This window comes from Actinia tenebrosa, unplaced genomic scaffold, assembly GCF_029948245.1.
Source record: "Actinia tenebrosa isolate PJP-AT-01 unplaced genomic scaffold, QUT_ActTen_1.0 PGA_scaffold10__47_contigs__length_13832649, whole genome shotgun sequence".
Classification (NCBI taxonomy): domain Eukaryota; kingdom Metazoa; phylum Cnidaria; class Anthozoa; order Actiniaria; family Actiniidae; genus Actinia; species Actinia tenebrosa.
The window spans coordinates 6,817,469-6,840,421 of record NW_028292570.1 but is presented as its reverse complement, the minus strand read 5'-3'; the positions used below and the strand labels follow the sequence as shown (position 1 = coordinate 6,840,421).

The following is a 22,953-nucleotide window of genomic DNA, read 5'->3' as shown; positions in this document are numbered from 1 at the left end:
TCAAGAAAAACGCGCCTAGACAACTTTTCCGTGTTTGCCGTTTAGAAGGTATTCAAGACATGAGGAAGGATATCATGGGCGCATACAAGAATCCCAGCATCGACCTGAAAGCTATCCCGCGCGTTCGTTTTGAGGACGAAGATGGTGTAGGAAGCGGATTGGTGAGGGAATATCTACTGAGTGCCATGGCAATTGTCGATGAAGGCATACCATCCAACAACAAGCCTCTCCTTTTTCTGGAAGGTGAAAAAGACCATCGCCTGCCGATACACGGCCGTTCTTTGCGTATAACCGGTTCATTTAAGGCCATTGGACGGATAATAGGGCATTGTGCCCTTCATTGTGGTATAGGGCTTTATGGCTTATCACCTGCCGTGGTTCATTACTGGACCATGGGGAAGCAAGAAGATATACGCCCCCCTGTGACGATGGAGGACATACCTGACATGGAGCTACGAGACCTCATTTCACAGGTAGATGTTCAAACCATCTCAGTTATGCTTAGTTGAATGTTCAAGTTGGCTGGGTTCTCTTTTCTAAATTTGTTACATTCTATGATCTCCTTTGTTGTAGCAAACGTTCTAAAATGTCATCTTTAACTACAAAGGTTTTCTAATAACGATTTCTCAATTTAAAGCTCATAAAATGAACACTTGTTTAAAATGCAGAACGTGTATGATCAAAATATTAATTAATTTAACTTTTGCAGTTGGACGCCGTGCCAAAAGACTCAACTCCCTCCTTGGAATTGAGGACAGCTCTAGAGCCATACATGTACGAGGCTGGGCTTGATCCAGACAATTTATCTGGCAACAAACAATATATCATGGAGGGACTGATTTCATACAACGTGATCGACAAACGAATCATGGAACTAGATGACATGGCTGATGGTAAGACTGTTATTGCTAAAATTTTAACGTTTCGTGTATTTAATTTTATCATGAGACACATGCGCTCAGTGTGTTATATTATTTAAGCCATAAAAAGGTATTTAAGTTTTTAAGTCATAAAAAGGTATTTAAGTTTCTGACATATTATTTAAGTCATAAAAAGATATTTAAGTATTTAAGTCATAAGAAGGTATTTAAGTTTCTCCTACGAAAGAGAGAGGGTTTACACAATCACGTGATGAGAAAAAATTCAGTTTCCCAAAGGTAAAAGACTCCATTGTTATACATCCTGTCATCACGTGATGGAGCAAAGCCTCTTTAGACCAGATTTTGTATGACTGTGTTCATGGTTGCCGTTTGCGTGCCTTGCCGCGGCCGTGGTGTCGTCTAGAATTGTGATTGGCTTTCTTTTCTCTTTCAATGTGATTGTTTTGGCAGTGCCGTATCTTTGTCGTGACCGTGTCCGTGCTATATTTCGGGCATGCAGTTCATGGGTTGATCGAAAAGTGCGTGCCTTGCCGCGACCGTCATGCTTACTTGATCTTTCATTGGCTGACTCCTTGTCGTGCCCGCGTTTGTGCCGTGGGCTTTTCACAGTCCGACGAAAACTGCTCCTTTTTAAAACATCTTAAGACGGTAGCTAGCCATTGAGCGTACGCGTAGCATCAAATACTCTTAAAAAAACATAGATATCTTATGCTTTATCATGATGATAATAATGACGGACCTAGAAAACATGGAAACATGTTTTGGTTCACTTTGAGTGTTTTACGTTGCTCAACTGGGAAACATCAAGAACATTTGTGCACAGAAAATGTTTTTGAAAAAATGTGTTCTCGTTGTGTATAAGAAAGTATAAGAAAGTAATAATATATTAAAGCAATAATAGATAATGATCATGCTGTTGACGATGATGAGAATAATGATGATGATTTCTTTTCAGGGATGGATGAAGTGTCTCTCCACACATTCCTCAAAAAGTTCCCTTCAATCTCGGACGTGTTATTTCCGCCTGAGAATAAACGTATTGTGTCGGCAAAAGAATTGAAAGAGGCCATTTCTTTCGAGAAAACGGAGCAAAGTGAAGAAAATGTTCGGGCTAAGCAGTTTATTCTAAATTACATTGACGAATTGGAGTCTTCTGCAGAAGGTTAGAACTAAGTAGCGAAGAGTGCCTCACCCCCTTTGCCTATGCAGATAGAAGGTTTTGCACTTGGCAAAATTTTTCCGCTCCCCCTTCTAGAGCCCCCCTTCCTTCAATTCCTGGATCCCCCCTGACTTTACCTTATAAAAGTGATCGACTGATGGATTGATGAACACAGAATATAAAAGAAATTTAACGTGTTCCTAACAAACGCACAAGCACAAGTATATAAAAAAATTTTGCCTGCTTATATCGCTAGTAGTGAAAAAGCTTTACTTTTCAAAAAACACACAAAACAAAACAAAAAAAAACAAAAAAAAAAGAAAGAAAAAGAAAAAAAGAAAGAAAGAAAAGAAAGAAAAGAAAAGAAAAAAGAAACTACTCGACTGAGTGTATACGAGCAATTCATTGCTCCTCTTGTTACGTCTTGCTACCACTTCTACCAGAATCCTCTTTAAATTCTTTTTCTTATTCAACTGTTTGTACTCCTTGTACTCCTTTAGGAGTCGCAAGATAATGGTGTTAATTAGGCCAACTAAAGGCACTACGAAAAGGATTCTGGTAGACAAGGTATCAAGCGCAATAAAGGGAAACGAGAATTTGTATTTTTTATTTATTATTTCAAATTTCACCCACATAAGTTTGTTATTTAAAAGACAAATAAACGACCTCACACCTTATGCAAACTTTATTTTCAGGCCAACTCAAACTTGTTGACCTGTGTTGCTTCTGGACAGGGGGCCCAAGAGTGCCCACGAAACCTAGTGTTATAATGGTGAAGTTCGACGGAAGCTGCACATTACCAATGGCAGAAACGTGTTTCATGGCTCTTACAGTGCCAACTAAGTACGTAGAGTTCACTGAGTTTAAACGCTACTTCAACACTGCACTAAAATACGGTGCAAAAGGTTTTTCTTTTAATTAGCATTAATTAGATAACTGAAGTACTTCAGTGTCAAGGCGTTGAAATGAAATATACGCCAAGGAAAATAATGACATCATTAATACAAGTAATATTCTCCAAACTCTTCCAAGAGACTTTAGAGACAACTTCACTATCTATATGCGTTTTCTAAATATGGCTTCTAAGTCAGTTTGTTTCAGTTCAGTCCACATCGTGTGGAGCCATGAAAAATTAATTGCGGTGATTGATTATGTGTGAAATTGTGCTAACATTGGTGCAAAAGGCTTCAATTGCTTCTGTTATGGTCAAGTTTGAAACATCTGTTAACAGATGTTTTTCGTTTTCCAATAAAGGACAGGTAGTGTCGGGCACTTCAACACTTTCAGGTTCTGGTGTGGAAACTGGTCCGCTCCAGTCAACACCATAGTTGTCATAGTCGCTCGGCTGAAATTAACAATAGCTTCGGTTAGTTAATTTGCATGCTACTAATGACATTTAGTATCAAATAAATTGATTACCATAGGTAATACTGTACAGCCGATACCTGAAATGCCTCTTCACTTTCTGTAGTCTGTGTTCCCCAAGTATACTGAAGGCCTCTTATCCACAACTGCATAGGGGTTTTGCCTTGTTCTGTTCGGAGAGGATGATAGACCCATGTGTCTTTCCATTTTCTCAAATGGCGATTGATTATCGGTAGAAACACATAATGAAGGAACCAGAGATGGATTTCGTCCCCGGGCAAAAGAACGCCACTACTTTCCATATCATAGAAAAGTTCGTAGAAGATGCGAAGGCAGCCTTGAAAGAGATCCCGCCACAGTCTCTCTATGCGTTGATTGTGGGTGCTTTTTCCTACAAAAGATAATAGAACAAACATTTTATGTGATGTCGTCATGCTTTCACTGATTTCAATATCTACATTTGGAGTGGGGGGAGTGTTTTCACATTTTTATACCTGTTATCATGCTTCCTCTGCCTGGACCACGTCGAGGATGTGACAGCATGTACGATGCAACATCTAAGTTTTCTCCACCTTTGTCTGATCGTACTCTGGATGGTAGACCATAGTGACTTGAATATGAAAAATTAACATATAAACCATTAACATTTTTATATTTTTAAGGCCATGGTACCGCAGTCGACCTAATGAAACACTTCTCTATTGTACTTGAAAGTGGCTTGTTGCTGAACAACATTGTGCAAATCAGCATGGATGGCCTAAATGTCAATTGGAATTTTTTTGGAGACCTAAGGAACAAAAGTAACAATGACTTTGGATCCCTTCTTATCAATATTGGATCAGGTTTTATTGAAAAGAAAACAAGCAAAGTTCTTTGAAACCAAAATGGCAAGTTTACAAGGTGATGAAGCTCTCGTACATGTTGATTTTTCTGAAAACTACACGTGTCCAGCTAGATGAAGTTCTGTCAGCCCACTGGGATCAAGAACAAGTAACAATCTTTCCGGTGGTAGTGTGGACAAAAGGATCCCGGCAAAGCTATGCCATCATTTCATACGAGAGAAGCCACGACAAACAGGCAATCACAGTGTTCATGGATAAAGTTTTGAACGACTTTATTAAGCAAATCCATCCACAACTTTCGAAAGTCGAAATTTTTTCTGATGGGCCAAGCTCTCAATTTTAAGAACAGATTTATTATTCGGTTTATCTCTCAAATACAAGAATTAAGTGGCCTCTGTCTGAGATGGCATTATTTTGCCACAGCTCACGGCAAACGAGCCGTCGATGGCGTAGGCGGTACCGTAAAACGATGTGTGTGGTCAGCAGTGGCGACAAAAAAGATTCCAAAAGTGGATGACGCCTTTTCGTTTACTAGAGCTGCAAAAGAATATTGTCATTTGTCTACCCGCATTGTTCTGGTCACAAGGGAGGAAATCAGCAAAAAGTACCCTGCGTTTGGAATTGATGATGCAGCTACTGTACCAGGAATCTCTAAAATGCATTACATTGAGCCAATAGGCAGTGGTATTGTCCAACTACGAAATTTTTCAACACAAGGATAAAGTCATCTCAGTTAATGTAAACAAGAGACAGAACAGAGAGAAATAACAACGAGGAAGACTGTGGATAATAGGGATGACATTGCTAAAGCCTGTGATAGAAGCTTTGACGAAGACGATATTGAGTGCAGCCAAAACGAAGAAACCTTTGATGTTCAGCTTGGTTTACCAGCTGAAATGGCGCATCACTTGTCACACACCATAGAGTACCAGTTCAACCAGGAACCACTTATTGAATCCATTCTTTCCCAACACATTCCATTTGAAGGTAGCTTCCTCATAAACAATGACGATGTAAAGGAACTTTCGGGAAGAGGAAATACTTCTGATGAAAACTTTATTTCGAATTTAGTAATTGATCAATATCTACACCATATCTCTGACCATTCATCCGATTGTGTAAAAGTCCTTTCTTGGGAAACTTTCCACACATTCACTGATGAGGAAATTGCAAGAGACCTTGAACGAGAATTTGGCGAAATTGATGTCATATTTGTTCCATGTAACCAAGCCAATAGTGAGCACTGGACATCAAGACTACGTCCCAATGTGTCCGTAACGACATGACCAACATTCAGCAAAGCCGTCTTCAGAGAAGAATAATCAAAGCTAGAAAGGATAAGGAAATGAAACTAAATTTAGAAAGCAGAGGAAGAACGATGAAGTGCGAGGAATGGCCTGAGCCAGCCAGTGTTTTAGAGTACGTTTTCGGTGAAGCGGATCAAAGAGCAAATTCAGGAGGAGGATTAGAGGCGCACCCCCGACTAAAGAATGATGTGTCGTTTAGAAGTAAAGATAATAACACTTTCATGAGGCAAGCTTTAGAAGTAGTCAACGCTGATTCACCTCCCTCTTTTCATATTTCTCTCAGTGCGCCTTAAGACATTATCATGGAAAGGAAGTCAACGCTAAAATTTCATTGCACCACTAATCAAAAACTCTTGTAAATAAACTTGTAGTAAATCTCAAGTACAGCACCGCCAATGTAAATTACATTTGCGATTTAAGTGACAAACGAAAAGACAATGTACATATTGATTCTAAAGATGCAAAAATAATAATATGTGGTGAAATAACTCCTGTTCAAAAGCCTGGAAAAGCTTGGAAGACCATCGAGTGCCCAGACCATGACTGGAACCAAAGCAGAACGGATGCAGTGACACCTATGACCCACCTGTTCCTGAAGACGTTAATAACAAAAGGTGAAAGCATTCTGCCCTCTCTTACTGTTAATGAGCTCCAGTTGAATCTGCGCACTCTGTTCTAACACTCTTCTTCATGTTACTCGTACTGGAAAAGCAGTGACACTTATAAATCCATCTCTGTTGGAGCCAGATACAACAATCAAATTATTTAGTGAGCTCTTCCTTCTGATATCAAAGCCGTCTTTGGATTGCGTTTTCCGGGACCCCTCGAAAGGAAGTCTAAAGTCAATTTTTGTTTTCATTGTCGATAACGGTCCAGCTGAACAGCCAGCAAGTCACCTGGTTCAAATGCTCCTTGTTAGACGTTTACAACTTCTGAATCTTAACAAGATTACACAAGTATCTTTTGCAGAATACCACAGCAAGAGAAACTTTGTTGAACGTGTTCACGCCATCGAGGACGAGGCTCTATCTCGCCACGGGCCATTTTCGGCTCATAAAGTTTACCAAGGCCGAATAGAGCCAGGGTCTAACAAGCACAAAGAGAATATGGAAGCTATGACAAATGATGTTCTGTCCTGCCTTAGCCAGGCAAAGCATGTGGGAGAGACGTTGGAGGCCTACTGGGGGATAAGGTCATCAGAATATCTTTAACGACGAGGAACGTTCGAAAAGCTTCTTGTCGCTTTCAGAGGAAAATAAAGAAGAATGTGATTGGTCATACAAAGTAATAGAGGAGAGCTCGGTTTGGAAAGACATTGAGCTAATTTGGAATTTGAAGCGGGAAAATATTTCATGTAAGTATCTGGATGATTATCAGATGATTAATAACAATTATATCCCATTAAGAACTGCTTGGGTTGACAAGTATGAGGCTAGCTTTTACAGGCCAAACGAACAGTGGCGAGGGGAAGCACTGCCAAAAAAAGAAATGCAACCCATTCCTGATTATATCAGATGGTTAGCTACTGGTGGAGACCTTCATTATCTGTCATTTGATAGAAATCAATTAATGTGCGGACCCTGGGACGAGTCTCCAGGGCTCTTTAGACCTGAAGGACTTCTGGATATAATGATTGCAATCAACTGTGACCCCCCCCCCCCCCCCGAGAGTGTCTTTACTGCAATATCATTTCTGGTGTGGCTTCCTGAAAAAGAGGTTGCTAGATATTTTCAAGAGGAAGGAGAAAGAATATCAACAGAGGTGATCGAAGATCAAGAAAGGGAATAGTGGAGGAGACATAAACGGTTCTCTCAAAACGTTGCAACCTTAAGGGATGTTTGTAAGAAGATGGGGCTTTCAACAAAAGGGCAGAAACACCACTTAGTTGCACGAATCGCAGCGTCGGAGGGAGACCAGCCACCATTAAAAGAACAGCTCTATAATGGAGATTTTCAGACAGTTCCATCATCCATATCCAGTTAGAAATGTTGAAACCCCTGTATGATTATTTAAGAGTGGATGTCAGTAAAACTCAGACATTTTTGAAATTTCGTGGCAAGTGTGAAAAATTCGATTTGTCTCATATTTTGAAGGGAGGTAGGCTATGATGTAATACAAGCCCCTACACACTTAGTTTTTGAAAATATTGTTTTATTCCCAAGAAATTAAAATATTTCTTTCGAGGCGTCAATATGCTAATTAGAGAGGTCTAAAAATGAGCACAATTACAGACCTCCTTTGCTAAAACTATACAAGATTAAACCTTTAAAATATAAAAAACTTCAAGTATTCTATCTGTTTAGTTAGTAGAGTGATTTTTTCGCGTGTAACTTGAATAAAGAATTTTTAGTAGATTTTTTTACAGGACATACTTTCAGCACTCTCAAAAGTAGCTTCAAAACAAGTGGCAATTTTACTATGGCCGAAACATTGGAATCGTTTTATATCCAAGCTATTTAAAGAAGAGGAGTTTTTCTTCAGCTGTACAAAAAATTAGCTTGGGTAAATCAGTTTTCGGATTTTTACGTTCGGTCAAAGTTGCCGTAATGAGCCGTTTTTTCGGTCCCGGCTTAGCTTTTGAAACGAACAACAAAGCCAGCCTTCTCACTCACTAACCAATACTTGAAGTTTCACCAATGCTTCTACACTTAACTATATGCTTCTAACCATGCCAACCTTGTCAATGTAGAAGTTTAAATCCTTTTTTAGAGATTTTAAACGAAGATCCGGTGTTGTTTTGTCATATTATAAACGTTATCTGTATCAACAATGGCTTTCAAAACAACGATTGAATTCGTCTGCACTATTTCGCAAATTTCAGCCTTTTAAATGAAGATCGCTTAGATTTCCATATTTTTCAAGTGCTTAAGATCCCACTTGATTTCTGAAGCTGAACAGCGAAAACTATATATCGATATTTTTGGGAAATATAAAGAACCGCATTTATTGAACATCCTTCGACTGATAAACGGCGACACCAAGTGATAATATACATAATTGGTCTTATATTTGATTGACGGGTCGTAATCAGGAATCGCGCTTTTACTCGTGCGGTGTTCCCTAAAACAACATTGCTGGTGATCACGACTTCGAAATATTTAAGTCATTTAAAAATTAAAATATGGAAAGTTATTGTTCGTTTAAAGCCCTTGCTGGCGGAAATTGCAGCATCGATCGAAAACATCCTAAAGACGAAACGCAAATTATTCCTCTACTAGCTTGTTGTAAAGATATTTCCAGCCATAAAGCAAGTTTAAAGTTCACGGGACCACAAACAGAAGTTGAGTTGATTTTGTGCCGAGTATCTATGTTTAGAATTCCTTCCAATGCAACTTCAATGACGATATGTCCAAACCACCGTTCCATCCTCGGTGTAGGATGGAGCCGAGGGGCAAGCAGCAGGTGTAGAATTCCTCAAACGATCTCTGGCCATGGAAAAAGCGGAAAACGTGTGCCAAAAGCTGACCGGGGTCTAAGCAGTGAATCGTCTAGGTTTATCCTAAAAGAGACTGGCATGTTTATTCAAGTTGGTTCAGGTAAAAAAGTGATGTAAAAAAATGTACAATAGGGAAAAGGGGGATACATATATATGTATACATATCGCTAAATTGTCGACGTTTTTTTAATAGTGGTTGCCACGCCCTGATCTTCGTGTGATCCTCCAGTCAATATATACCTGAGCCCCCACCAGTTCTGTAAAAATTGCGACCAACACTAAATCTCCACCCCCCTCCCTCCACACAAACACACACTCATAGGATGAATAATGACCTGTCCCTTAGTATACAACAATCATGCACCTTTTTTATTACGTTATGCATTGATATTAAACAGCAATTATGCTAACATTTCTTATTACCAGGAGTCTGTATAAACTGCCGGAAAAAAATGAAAGAAAAAGTGGAAGATGATAGTACTTCAAGTCTTACGCAGGAGTTTGCTGAAGTAACTTTGGTGAGTCAGGATGGCAATGCCCTATATATATATATAATATAGATAATAAATAATGAATGAGGAGATGAAAGGAAGGAAGGAAGGAAGGAAGGAATGAATGAAGGAATGAAGGAAGGAAGAAGGGAAGGAGGGAGGGAAGGAGGGAAGGAAGGAAGAAAGAGCGATTGAGAGAAACTAAAAAACATTATGGAGGGATGGATTCATGGATGGGTGGATGGATGAAGTGTTAGGATTTAGGAACAGGAAGGACGGCGACGGACGGACGAATGTACGAATCGACAGAAGATCTGACGGGCTGACAAAGACAAAGAATAATAATAGAATGTAATGAAACATAATTGAAAATGAAAAGAAAAGAGAAGAAATGCTTATCGTTAACCTTTGTATGTGTAGGACGAAGAAGAAGAGGTATTTTTCAATATTAAGCACTCAACTCCTGTTGCTGTATCACCTGGTTTCTCGGCTTACGACGACACATCTTTCAGTACCTACCAGCCTTCAGAAACCTCAAAACTCTCGGCATATGGCAACCACAAGTCATCAAGAGATCTCCTCAATACGTACCTTGCATCAAGAGACATTAGTCCTATCAGAAATTCATTGACAAAGCCTTGGGATGAAGCCTCGACTCGAACAAAACGCAGTTATGAAAGGAAAGCAAAGCAAGTTGTAAGTGCGTGTTTGGAAGAGATTGCGCCAAATGATACTGAAAAGCTTTTTGCTTCCGTGTTCCATGTATCTCAAACCGACAGCAACTTTGACTCTGCTCTGATGAATGCTCTAACAGAATGTTACAACAGCGCCTCTCACTGGAGTACTCGACGGCAGATCCTATCAATAATAGCGGATACGGTCACTTTCAAGCAGTTAAAGAGATGGCTACCTGACGTAACAATATATCGGTTCAACATAGCCAGACACCATCGTCTTCTCCACGGCAGAGGTGCACTTGTTCCTAGTGATAGGAGAACGAGGATATGCATTTCATCAGATAAACTAGATCATTTTTTATCCTTTATAACGAGCACCCACGTAGTCCAGGACCTGCCATTTGGAGAAAGGAAACTTACATTGTCTACAAATGTCGATATCAAAGTGCCAAATGTCATTCTGATGCTTATCCCCGAGCAAATAGTGAAGCAATACCAGAGTTACTGCAAGGAATCGGACTTTGAACCAATGAGTCGCAGCACACTGTGTAGGGTGTTAAACGTTTGCGCCGCAACTGTGAGAAAGTCACTTCAAGGCCTAGACTATGTGTCTGCGGAAGGAGCCAAGGCATTTGACGATTTAGAAGAAGTGGTGGAAAAGCTTGGCGATGAGTACAAAGGTCTTTCCTGGGTAAAGGACATTACCGAGAAACTTAAAAGTGCCAAGCGATACTTAAAGAGTGACTACAAGGTATGCACTCATAGCTGGACATTTTCACGCGATACCCCATGATCATAGTATTATAACTTCTAATAAATGATGTTCTTTTTTAGGTGCACGTGTCACCGAGTTCGCAGGTTCCCGACCACTGCAGGGCCTACGCACTGAGTTTTCCGGATGACGATTGCTTCATTTCTTCATGTAACCACCAACATAACTTGAGATGTGACAGATGTGATGCACTTACTGCGATTTTGCACAAAATACATACCACCCTGGAGAGTTTCGATAGCTGTGAAACGGAAGAGCTCACCTATATTTTCAAACAAGCTTCAAAAAACATTCTGGCATGGAAGGCGCATCTTCTTCGTTCTGTGAATCAAGATCAATCAAGACTTGACATCTTGAAAAACCTGAATGCACAGTCTTCCCTTCTCATTCTTGATTGGGCAATGAAATTTCTGCCACGAAAATATAGAGAGAGTCAGAGCGATTGGTACGGTAAGCGAGGAATATCGTGGCACATAACCGTGGCCATCAGGAGAGACAAAGACGGCGAGATGCAGATGCTAACATTTGTGCATCCTTTTGAAAGCTGCAGCCAAGAAAGCAGCAGTGTTTTGGCAATAGTTGATGATGTATTTCAGCAGCTCAAAACAATAGCGCCTGAAATTATAACCATTTACCTAAGAGCAGACAATGCAGGATGTTATCATGCCGCTTCGACCTTGCTGTTCTTGCAACAAATTGCCTCAAAGTATCAGATCACTTTGTCCCAGCTAGACTTTTCTGAACCGCAAGGAGGAAAAGGATCTTGTGATAGAAAGACGGCAACAATTAAGAACAAGATGAGAGTATACCTTAATTCAGGTCACGACGTTGAATCTCCAAAGCAAATGATGGAAGCCATAGATTCATCAGGAGGTATTCCTGGCGTGAGGGTGACTGTATGTGGCAATCAACCTGCTTCAAAGTTTCCGGATATCAAATGGAAAGGTATTAGTTTCCTGAGCAACTTTAACTATAGCGACAAGGGTTTGAGAGTCTGGAGAGCGTACGGCATAGGACCTGGAAAATTTTTCGAGTGGAAAGATCTCAACGTACCCCCCAAGCATGCCTCGACAGAATTAAGTACCAACACCGATATGCCCAGTCCTAAAGCTTCGTTTGTTGCAGTTACCGCCAGACGCCGTTTGCAATCCACGTCAAGTGCATTTGATACCCAGGCAGTCCAACCTTCCTCAAATGTTGAAAAAAGTGATGATGACGACACAGACTGTAGTAGCAGCCTTGAAGAACAAGCTTCAGAACTATTCATCTGCCCAGAAGAGGGATGTGTTAAGTCTTTCCAAAAGTTTTCATATCTTCAAAATCACCTTGACTGTGGTGCGCATTCATATGCTCTTGAACACGAAACATTTTTTGATAAAGCAATAATACTCTACGCAACCAAGCTAGAGCAGGGTGCTACCAGTGCCATACCTGAAATTGCATCCGATATTCCATCTCTAGAGCTGGAACAAGAGCTACCTATACTTGATATGGGATGGGCGTTGAAATCTACTGGACAGCAGAGAAAGCGGTTTTCTGAAGCTCAGAAAAAATATCTAATGGGCTTATTCAAGATTGGCGAACAAACTGGACATAAGGTAGATCCTGTTACAGCGTCCAAATCAATGAGAAAAGCAAAAAACGCAGTTGGTGTCCGCATGTTTGGTCCCGAAGAGTTTCTCAATTCTAAGCAAATTGCGAGCTTCTTTTCAAGAGTTAAAGCAAAACAAGTCATTCCTGATGAAATCGATGAAGACGAAAACATTGAAGAGAATGTCAACGAAGCTTCAAGAGAAAAGGCCTTAAATGATCTTGGAAGAGAGGTATTAAGTGTTCTGGCAATTCAACATCCAATCATATATGACACTTTTAACATCTGTGAACTTGCGAAATCCCAATCACGATTATCTAAGTTTTCAATATCCATGCTGCAAGAGATCTGCGCTTCCTGTGACCTGGACACGTCTGGTATTCAAGTGAAGCGGAAAAAGCCATACATCGATCTCATTGTTAGTTTGGTAATGAACAGCTGCAGCTGTATGCAATCTTGACTTTCTTAGGATAGCTGACGACAATATAGCACAGCAGACCTTTTACCGCCTAAAATTTCGTTAAAAGAAATTCTGGTGAATTTAATTTTTAAATTACCGTAAAACAGGAATATTTTTGTTGCAGGTTAGAGGGCTCTTGTGGGCTCATAGACGTGGAAACTCATAAAAGCCCTGTTACACGAGGCAATTTTTCTCGCAAATTGCAATGAAACGCCGTTGCATTACATGTCGGAAAAAATATTGCACATGTAACACCACCCTTTCTGAAACTTGCAATGCAACGTTGCAATCTGCAAAAATATTGAATGAGCTTCTACTTTTTGTCACGTCACACCTATCTCGCAAAATGCAGTGCAATTTGTGTTGCAAATTACCAATACAAGCGCAGCTCTTCCATAGGCCCCGCTGATATATCCGGTTTTATCGCAGACCAAAAAAAGAGGAAGTTGCGAAGAGTTGCGCGCGTCTAACATCTCACCTACGACTTGCAATGTTCTGCTTTCAACAGCATTGCAATACATCTTGCAAGAAAAACTGCATATTTCGTGTAACAGGACTTTTACAGCCGGAATTTTACGGTATATATGTATAACTTCGTAACAGCATATCCAGTATCCTTTGATTGACATTTACTTTGTAAAAATTCTTGTTTAGGGAGCATTCATTTTTTAGGGGAGGGGGGGGGGGCGGAGGAATCACACGGGAAGCAAGCTCCCTTACGAAATATAGAATCGTAAGATTTAATAATTCAAGCAAACGCAAATAATCGACTTTATCGAAAATAATCATGTAATATGCATTCTTTGGGCTACCAATAACTATTCAGAATCTTCGAAACAAAAGGTTTTTACTCAAAGGTCGGAAAAAGTAAATAGTTCTCAAGTGTATAAAGGCGTAAAAGCGCGATTCCTGATTACGACCTGTCAATCAAATATAAGACCAATTATGTATATTATCACTTGGTGTCGCCGTTTATCAGTCGAAGGATGTTCAATAAATGCGGTTCTTTATATTTCCCAAAAATATCGATATATAGTTTTCGCTGTTCAGCTTCAGAAATCAAGTGGGATCTTAAGCACTTGAAAAATATGGAAATCTAAGCGATCTTCATTTAAAAGGCTGAAATTTGCGAAATAGTGCAGACGAATTCAATCGTTGTTTTGAAAGCCATTGTTGATACAGATAACGTTTATAATATGACAAAACAACACCGGATCTTCGTTTAAAATCTCTAAAAAAGGATTTAAACTTCTACATTGACAAGGTTGGCATGGTTAGAAGCATATAGTTAAGTGTAGAAGCATTGGTGAAACTTCAAGTATTGGTTAGTGAGTGAGAAGGCTGGCTTTGTTGTTCGTTTCAAAAGCTAAGCCGGGACCGAAAAAACGGCTCATTACGGCAACTTTGACCGAACGTAAAAATCCGAAAACTGATTTACCCAAGCTAATTTTTTGTACAGCTGAAGAAAAACTCCTCTTCTTTAAATAGCTTGGATATAAAACGATTCCAATGTTTCGGCCATAGTAAAATTGCCACTTGTTTTGAAGCTACTTTTGAGAGTGCTGAAAGTATGTCCTGTAAAAAAATCTACTAAAAATTCTTTATTCAAGTTACACGCGAAAAAATCACTCTACTAACTAAACAGATAGAATACTTGAAGTTTTTTATATTTTAAAGGTTTAATCTTGTATAGTTTTAGCAAAGGAGGTCTGTAATTGTGCTCATTTTTAGACCTCTCTAATTAGCATATTGACGCCTCGAAAGAAATATTTTAATTTCTTGGGAATAAAACAATATTTTCAAAAACTAAGTGTGTAGGGGCTTGTATTACATCATAGCCTACCTCCCTTCAAAATATGAGACAAATCGAATTTTTCACACTTGCCACGAAATTTCAAAAATGTCTGAGTTTTACTGACATCCACTCTTAAGTATTTTAAAGGACAGTCGGAGACAGAAATGTGAAACGCTACAATCCAAGCATCTATCTCATCAGGATGTGCCAGAACCTGAAGCTACCGACCATGAACAATTCTTTGTGGTCGGTAAAAAAGTGAAAGTCAAGTGGTCAAGAGAAGAAATTCGAGATAGTGGTTGGAAAGCAGGATGGTACTCTGCAGCAGTCCAAGGGTTTTCGATTAGAAAACGACACAATCGACATTGTACATTTTGCTGAGGAGGAAAGTGTATATACCATATGCATATCAGAATATTTGTCACAAGGGAATCTCATGCCCGTACAAAAGTGAAGAACGCTAAAACGTTGATTTGGCTGTTCTTTTACCAAACCATGTTGATGATCTGGCTGTTCTTTTACCCAACCATGTTGATGATCTGGCTGTTCTTTTACCCAACAAATTTTCAGATATTAGTAAATGCGAGGAGTTCTTGTCATTTATGAAGTAATTTTCGAGCATTTAATTTCAAAATGTAAACAAACTACGTCATCAGGCGCCAACCTATAAAGTAAATTTTTAAATAAGAAAAAAAATATTTAATTTTATGTCAAATACAGGGAAGGGGTGTTAAAATTAAGTAGAAATGCAGGAAAGGGCCGTTTTTAGGGGCACTGCAAAATCCAGGGGAGGGGGTGTTAAACTCAAGTGGAAATCCAGGGAAAAGGGGGTTTGAGGGCACTGGAAAATCCAGGGGAGGAGGGAACTCAAAATTGTCCCCAGAGAACAGCTATGACCAATGATGCAATAGCCTCTGTGGAGATTGAAAAATTGATGAAAAATTGTGCGCCAAAGAAGATGTATTTCATCAGCTGGACTAGAATGGCAAAATTCCAGACATTCCTTGACAACAACAAGAGTTTAATTAGCGGAGCGTGACCTTTCCAGAACTATAGTATCTGTTTTATCCTTTTGCTCTTTATCAAAGCCGTTGATATTTTTCTATCTTGTGAACGTGTTTTGAACATTTCAAATCAAAAACTGAAGGTTTTTTGGCGAATTGAAGTCGAAGCGTCGAGGGTGAGACGCACGTGAAAATGGCGGATATCACGGGTAAGTTGTTTATATAAGTTTTCTGTTATTTCAGAAACTAATCTTGATTATTTCATAGAAATACTTACAACTATATCATCCGAGTTTATTGTCGAACCATTAACTATGGTTTTGCTAAACATCGCCGATTTTGAGCCATTGGAAGTCCGAATAAACTACCTCTTGTGCTTGTTATATGTATGTAGCTAGAGGTGTTATATCAGTGATACACCGGATAGCCAAGACCTACAGTATATATGAGGCAGTTCTGTTTTTAATATTGATATGCCAAGGGCATATTTTAAATTTGTTTCAATATTTATTGCGTTTTGGCTGATATATGACAGAAAAGACCTCGAATACGGACCATGGAAGCACCGAGTCCAAGACACGATTTCACTGTAGTGTTTCTTTGTGTAATGGGGAATCGCACTACAACCCAGCACTTTCTTTTCATTGATTTCCTAAAGACGCAACACTAAGAAGTGCCTGGATTCAAAAATTAAGGCAAGATGAAGGACCCTATTTCAAGGTAAATATGACAGATAACACACAGCACGAGGGTTTTCTCGAAACATTTCTTAGGCAGTGATTACCGTCCTCCAAACAACTCAGGAAAAAGACTTCGCAAAGTTGGCGTCGTCCCTACAATGTTCGACTGGTCTGGAAAAACCAGTCAAAGGAAAAAATTGATTCGAAAAGTTGACGGGTATACATATTTATATATAAAAAAGGAAATGTGCCTAATTTACTGTTCTGAAAAATCCAACAAATAAATTGTATGGATATGACTGTTATGAGGGAAAATAATGATAATTCATTCAGAGTGCTGTCTTTGCCATTAATTTTACTTATTACTTCTGTTTTAGTGTGACTCAGACTGACGAGAGTGAGGATGAGAATGATTAGACTAGATGTACATGAGCCCTGTCCTGATTCTGAAGCAGCAAAGTACTCCTGTTGAAGCAGAAACAGAGACCCTGAGAGCAGCATATGGTGCAGCTCAAGTTTGAATAGAAGCCCTCAGAGCCCAAGTTGCAGCCTTAAAATTGCACAAGTTTGGTAAAGAAAGATTTTTCTCTGATAACGACCTCATAAAGTTTTACACTGGTTTTGCTACCTGTAATCATTTTTACAGTTTTTATGATTATGTCGCACCTTCTCAGTACATGAAGTATGTTTAATCCGCTGGTATTCAAAAAAGCAGGCCTTTAGCACGCACCATGGTTTTGATTGATGAGTTGTTTTTGTTTTTAGTTAGAATAAGACTAGGTTCGTTTGAACAAGATTTGACAGATAGATTTCTTATTAGCACATCATCTGTTATTAGAAAAGTGACCACTAATTATTTATATTTTATCCTTGGCACCCAGCCGGTTTGGATGTCCAGGGAGGCAATAGATGAGTACATGCCACAGTCTTTTAAGGACATTTACCTAACCACCAGAGTTATTTTAGATTGTACTGAGTTGTATATTCAGACCCCCTCCTCACTTTTGCTACAGTCACAGTTATATTCTTCTTACAAAAGTAACACCACTCTAAAGGGTCTGATTGGAGTAGCACCTCATGGCGCTATTCCCTTTGTATCTTCTCTGCACACAGAGTCTATTTCAGACAAGGAAATTACACGGTGCTCATGTATACAGGATTTATTGGAAGATAATGACTCACTAATGGGTGACAAAGGCTTTGACATAGACGACCTCTCAATAAAAAAGAAAGTCGAGCTAAATCTCCCCCAATATCTTCAAAGCAAGGGCCAGTTTTGCATTCGTGAAGCCCAACAAACAAAGTCAATTGCTAAACTAAGAATTCACGTGGAAAGGGCAATACGTAGAATTAAGGAGTACCACATATTTGATTCTGACATTCCATTGAACATGCTTGGTACAATCAATCAGGTTTATACCGTTGTTTGCCTATTGACCAACTTCCAAGGTCCACTTATAAGAGACAAAAACAACACCTAATAATATAATATATACTACTCATACTTATCACTAATGGAATTGTGAATGTAATTACCAAACAAGTAACAAAACAACAATAAATATTTCTTAGTGTCACCATATTCTTTCATGTAAGGTTATATAATAATTTTAAATTCTTCAGAGCTGCAGCTGTTTTTATTTTAGAAAATAATTGAAATTAAAAAGATCACATTTATCTTTACTTTGCTCAAAACATCCTTCATCAAAGACAATTCCTTCACAATGAAATACTGATTCATTGATGAAACTAAATAAATCACACCATGGTAGCCCTGTTAATGCCAGCTGACACTGTACCTGGTAGCAGCAATAATGTGCTCGTTTGAGCTGTAGATTACAATTTTGTCCAACAGTCATATCCTGTACAGAACTGAACTCAGTTGTACCCTCTTTAGTGATTTTGATTTCAAGAAGACCGAAAGGCACCTCATCTTGTTCCTCTGCATCCATGTCATACACCTTTCGGTCTGTGGTACATCCAAGCCAGGGGCATGCAGGGTTTATGACCAGTCCTGATGGGTACAAATTCACTTTTCCATCCCTAGCAGTGCTTGCATGTTGAGGCAGCAGTGGCCTCCATGTCTATGCCACGCTGCATATCTGCAGTCACAACCCTTCTCGAAGGATTCATTTGTTTTACAAGATTTTCAAAACCTGACAATCGTTTTCGTACAAGTCCAAACTTGCAGTTATGCGCTACTATCTCAAAGAGAACCAAAGTTGACTGTCAGATTGTGACAGAGTTGCATTCTCCAGCTCAACAGCTTTATCATTTTTTTCCTTGCTAGATTATGTGATGGCCTTCACGTTGACGATAATAGATTTGTTGAAGAGACTATGAACACACAGTGGCTTGGGCAGTCAGAAGAAGATCCCCTCGTGTACATGGTTGGGAACAATGACAAAGCCAATTCACCGAGGTCACTTTTTATTTTGACATGTTGAAGAACGTTTAACTCGTTTAGGTAATGGCTGTAATGCTGATTCTAGTTGCACAGACAGCGAAGATGAACTTGAAGACGTCAAAAATAACGAGCATCAACGCCAGACGACAATGCAGAGTGACAAACCTTCACGTCTTGAAGCTGGTCGTAGTTGGGCAGGGAGGCTTGTGGCAAGATTTATTTTGTAAACTTTTAAGGTTACTGTACGATGGCCCAGAAAGCTCACAGTCTAGTTATTACTTTTTCGTACTCCAGTTATTGTTTTTACAGTCCAGTTATAGTTTTAACACTACATTCATTTCATGCTGGACAGTCCAGTATTAGTTTCCACGTTCTAGTTTCACTTATTTTGCACAGTCCAGTTATAGTTTTCACAGTTAATTTTTTTTTTTTTTTTCTTTTCACAGTCCAGTTAGAATTTTTGGAGCCTCATTATTTTCAAGCTAGAACCCAGCTCTCTTAGACCGTTCTTAGTGCCCAAACCACTCTCTTTTTCCCGCACAAAAATATAACAGTTTTCTGGGAACCTGGACGAAATTTCGGTAGCCATTTGTGACACAACAGAAAGACCCGTTTTCCAATTTCCTGGAAATGGAACAGTAGATGAATATTTGAAGGCAAATGGCCTGTATCCTTCATCTTCTTACTTCTACTTACGCACTCAACCTAAGAGCTGTATACAAGATGAGTTTCAGAATATACAAGATGCTTTTGAGAATATACAAGATGCTTTTGAGAATGACAGGACTGATGAGTTTGAGACTGAAATTGGCCGTGATACAACATTGGCAACAAATGAAAGCTCTGGTCAAAAAGATCAGAACAGTTGGGAGATAGATATCATGTAATTCAAATAGCTGTTTATTAAGCTACAAATATGTCTAATTAACACTGAACTTGGTATTCACTTCCAGCTGCATTGATATCAAGGAGGAAATGATAATCTTGTTCGATTTATTTTTAGTTTTGTGAAGCTGGTTTCAAACTCCTCTTAGGTGACTTTTTCTGAAAGAAACAATAGTTCCACTGCATGTTTTGGATTGACAAGTCTTCTTGGCTGTCAAACGGCACAAATTCTCTTGGTCCCATATGAAAATACTTTTGAGTTTTCCCAGCAACTTCCCCAGAAAGTCTTTGCACGATAAGCTCAAATAATAATAATAATAAGCTCAATAAGTTCAAAGTTTTTTTATGATGATTCAATATATCCACAAGTTACTGCTCTTCCCCCTTTACTTTATTTGGCGTTTTGGTTCTTTTTGCTTTGACTTTATCTTCTAGTTTCTTCCATCTATGCCATTTTGAAAGCAAGGAAACTCTGGTTGAAGCCAGGTTGTGACCTGGCCTCCAAAAGCTTGTGTGAAAGGCATGATGGTAGTGGCGTCCCTCAGCCAGTGATGCTTTTATTTTTTAATCATTTATTTATTTTTAATCACTGGCTGTGGACTGCCACTAATTTTTGTTTTGATGTCCTTTCCTTTCCTCATTTCCTGTGTGTTCACATTTTCCCCCATTTTATTTGCGTTTCATTCTAAATTGATTTTATTTTATTTTTAATTTTTTCTTCTACTGGAGTTTTAAGAGTAATCAATTGCTTATACTCCTTGAAATCACTTTCTGTTTACTGTATAACAAAAGATAAAATTAAAATATGAAAATTAAAATAAAAAATAAGATAATAAGATGATGGTGAAGGTAAGCATCCTTTTATGTAATTTCAAGTAGTATACCAATATTATAATAAATTGTGGAACATTTCCTTTTTGCAAGGGAGGAATCATGATGGAAAAAAAGGTATTCTATGAGTGGTTCACCACAGGTAGCCCATGAACGAGCTTGGTGATGCCCCATGTCCATCTTTGCCAAAACTAGTAAATATTGCTTGTGCTGCAAACTTCCTTTTGCTACAACTCAAAAGACATGGAGTTCGAATTGGACCAAGATTGCATTGCCAAAGACTTTTTTGGGCAGATATGTTAATCACTGTTATTGAACTGTCAAGTAATTACTGTTTTATTTGGTGCAAAATGTGCAATGGTTTATCATTAAACTATGAATAATATGTTTCAACTTAGGCAAAAGAAAGAAGTCACCTGCTCTTAGCTACAAGAGAACAACTGACAGCCCTGGCCAAAGCCAAAACTTGGTATGTTTACCTTCAAGCTTGTACAACGCCCTTTCCAGCAACCATTGACAGTTAACACTTTTGTAAAGTCAGGAGAATTCGTGAAACGAGTGCCACTGCTATTTTCGATAATGTCTGGCAAAAGAAAAAAAAAATTATAATAAGGTAATACAGGTCGATATAAGTAATAAATAAGAAAAGGTAATAAAGGTAAATGCATTGCAAAGTAAGCCAAATTACATGAACAAGCTTTCCCCCGTGCATCCCTTGGTTATATGTCTGAATATGTAGTAAACAACTTATGGACAGTGCAGACTGAGCTGGCCTCTGTTGCTTTTACCCGCAACAATACTTCTTATGAAGCGAAGTTAAAAGTACTTTCATATGGCAAAACGTACTTATAATTTGAAGTTCTCTAGATAATCTATACTATTAAATCCATCAAAGTCATTGGATAAATATGATTCTTGAACAATTAGTGAAAAATGCACTTATGTATGCCTCTGGGAACATCCAAAATTTGCACGTGTTTACTATTCCCATCAAAATGTTTCAAAACATATCCAATAAACTTTCCTTCATACTTTGATATACAACAATCAGTATCGCAAAAATCAAAAATCTGAAATAAAAAAGGGGGCACCATTCTCGTTTTTTATTTATCTTGATAAAACATTTCAAAATAGTCAATATTTGACACCTTTCCGAGTGGAGACTGGGGCGAGTCAGATAAAAATCGCAATTTCTCAAATCAAAAAAAGAGAAAAAAGTGAAAATTGGTTTTGAACATGTTTCTTGTTTAGTTTCCGAAAGAAACATGCCTAAACTTTGTTAGATCCATGCTTTTAGATGTGGCAATTTTTTCTGTGTCAATAAACTTAGGTTAGTGGTTGAAGGATCGCAGCCCAAGTAGCGAAAGAGCGCAAAATCGTACATACTGCAAAACACACACCAATGGAAAACTGTCAACAACATTTTCTAAAACAATTAAGTATTTAAGAGCGGCAGTCTGTAACTGCCGCCTTAGGTGTGTAAAATGATAAAAATGAAAATCCCTCAAACTCTGTCAAAATATAGGTCTTAGGGAACTATTTCAAGAAAAAAAGGTCTAAGTTTCATTGGATTTATATTTTTTGCAAACGGCGACAAATTTGATTTCATGGCTCGGAGGGAGAGTTTACCGTGGTTTGACCATAGTAGTTTGAAATTTCGCCTGAAGCTATAAAACTTAATGGAACTAAATAATTATAAACTACTCAATAACTTGAGATACTGGTGCACATTTCAAGGGGTTGATATTTAATTTCCGTAGAATACTTAATATTTTACAGATTTTTCAATATTTTGCTTTTTGGAGCGATTTTTCATTAACATAAAAAGGCCCAAGTTTTATGGCAAATATCGCCACTGATATGTGGCCTACGGTGACCAAATTGTTATCCAGCTGTAGTCCAATGTCTCCTCTTTAAATACATGTAATAATATTTTGGGGCCACTCAATACTTTGTTTTTTGGAGCGCGAAACAAATGTGCACCAAAACGGTGAATACATTACATGAAATTACTGTCACGTGGTCAGTCAATACACAAATAAAGTAAGAAAAAGATATTTTTGCCCGTGAAAGTGCTTCACATCAAGTTATTATTTATGACAGAGACAAAAAGAAACACATTCACTTACATCTATCCAGTTATCAGTAGCTTTTCTCGTATTTACCAGGGATTTTACATCGTGACTCGAAGCCATCACAAATAACACACGAGTGAAATACTCTTCCACCTTCGTTTCATCGTCCACGACCAGAAACTCTCTAAATGATCTGAATATCACATGCCGAGGTTTACAAGAGTAGAACAAAGGTCATCAGAGGAGATTATTTCTTTAGACAAATCGTCCAGGTCAAGATGATCCGGATTAATGA

General features: G+C 38.6%; 2 protein-coding genes across 2 annotated transcripts in view; one reads left to right on the top strand and one right to left on the bottom strand.

The window, feature by feature from the left end:
* Positions 1-2,707: 2,707 nt before the first annotated feature.
* LOC116290377 (uncharacterized) overlaps positions 2,708-22,953 on the bottom strand; it is a 29,103-nt gene continuing 8,857 nt past the window's right edge. The window contains exons 2-5 of the mRNA XM_031697406.2: positions 21,063-21,166; positions 3,900-4,015; positions 3,486-3,796; positions 2,708-3,385 (exon numbers count right to left, since the gene is read on the bottom strand). Of these exons, the coding sequence (XP_031553266.2) occupies positions 3,709-3,796; positions 3,900-4,015; positions 21,063-21,166 (308 nt within the window). The 3' untranslated portion in view covers positions 2,708-3,385; positions 3,486-3,708. The remainder of the gene's footprint in view (positions 3,386-3,485; positions 3,797-3,899; positions 4,016-21,062; positions 21,167-22,953) is intronic.
* On the top strand, positions 8,676-16,877 carry LOC148912891 (uncharacterized). Its single transcript, XM_089026744.1, has 6 exons — positions 8,676-9,090; positions 9,417-9,508; positions 9,902-10,909; positions 10,993-12,948; positions 14,978-15,090; positions 16,838-16,877. The coding sequence occupies exons 1-6, from the start codon at positions 8,676-8,678 to the stop codon at positions 16,875-16,877; spliced, it is 3,624 nt and encodes a 1,207-aa protein (XP_088882870.1).

Excerpts from the sequence above, each read along its gene's own strand:
- LOC148912891 (XM_089026744.1), top strand. The coding sequence starts at position 8,676 with ATGGAAAGTTATTGTTCGTTTAAAGCCCTTGCTGGCGGAAATTGCAGC. Across the intron at positions 10,910-10,992 it reads ACTTAAAGAGTGACTACAAG|GTGCACGTGTCACCGAGTTC; the intron begins GTATGCACTCAT and ends GTTCTTTTTTAG. Across the intron at positions 15,091-16,837 it reads AGTGGTTGGAAAGCAGGATG|TGTGACTCAGACTGACGAGA; the intron begins GTACTCTGCAGC and ends CTTCTGTTTTAG.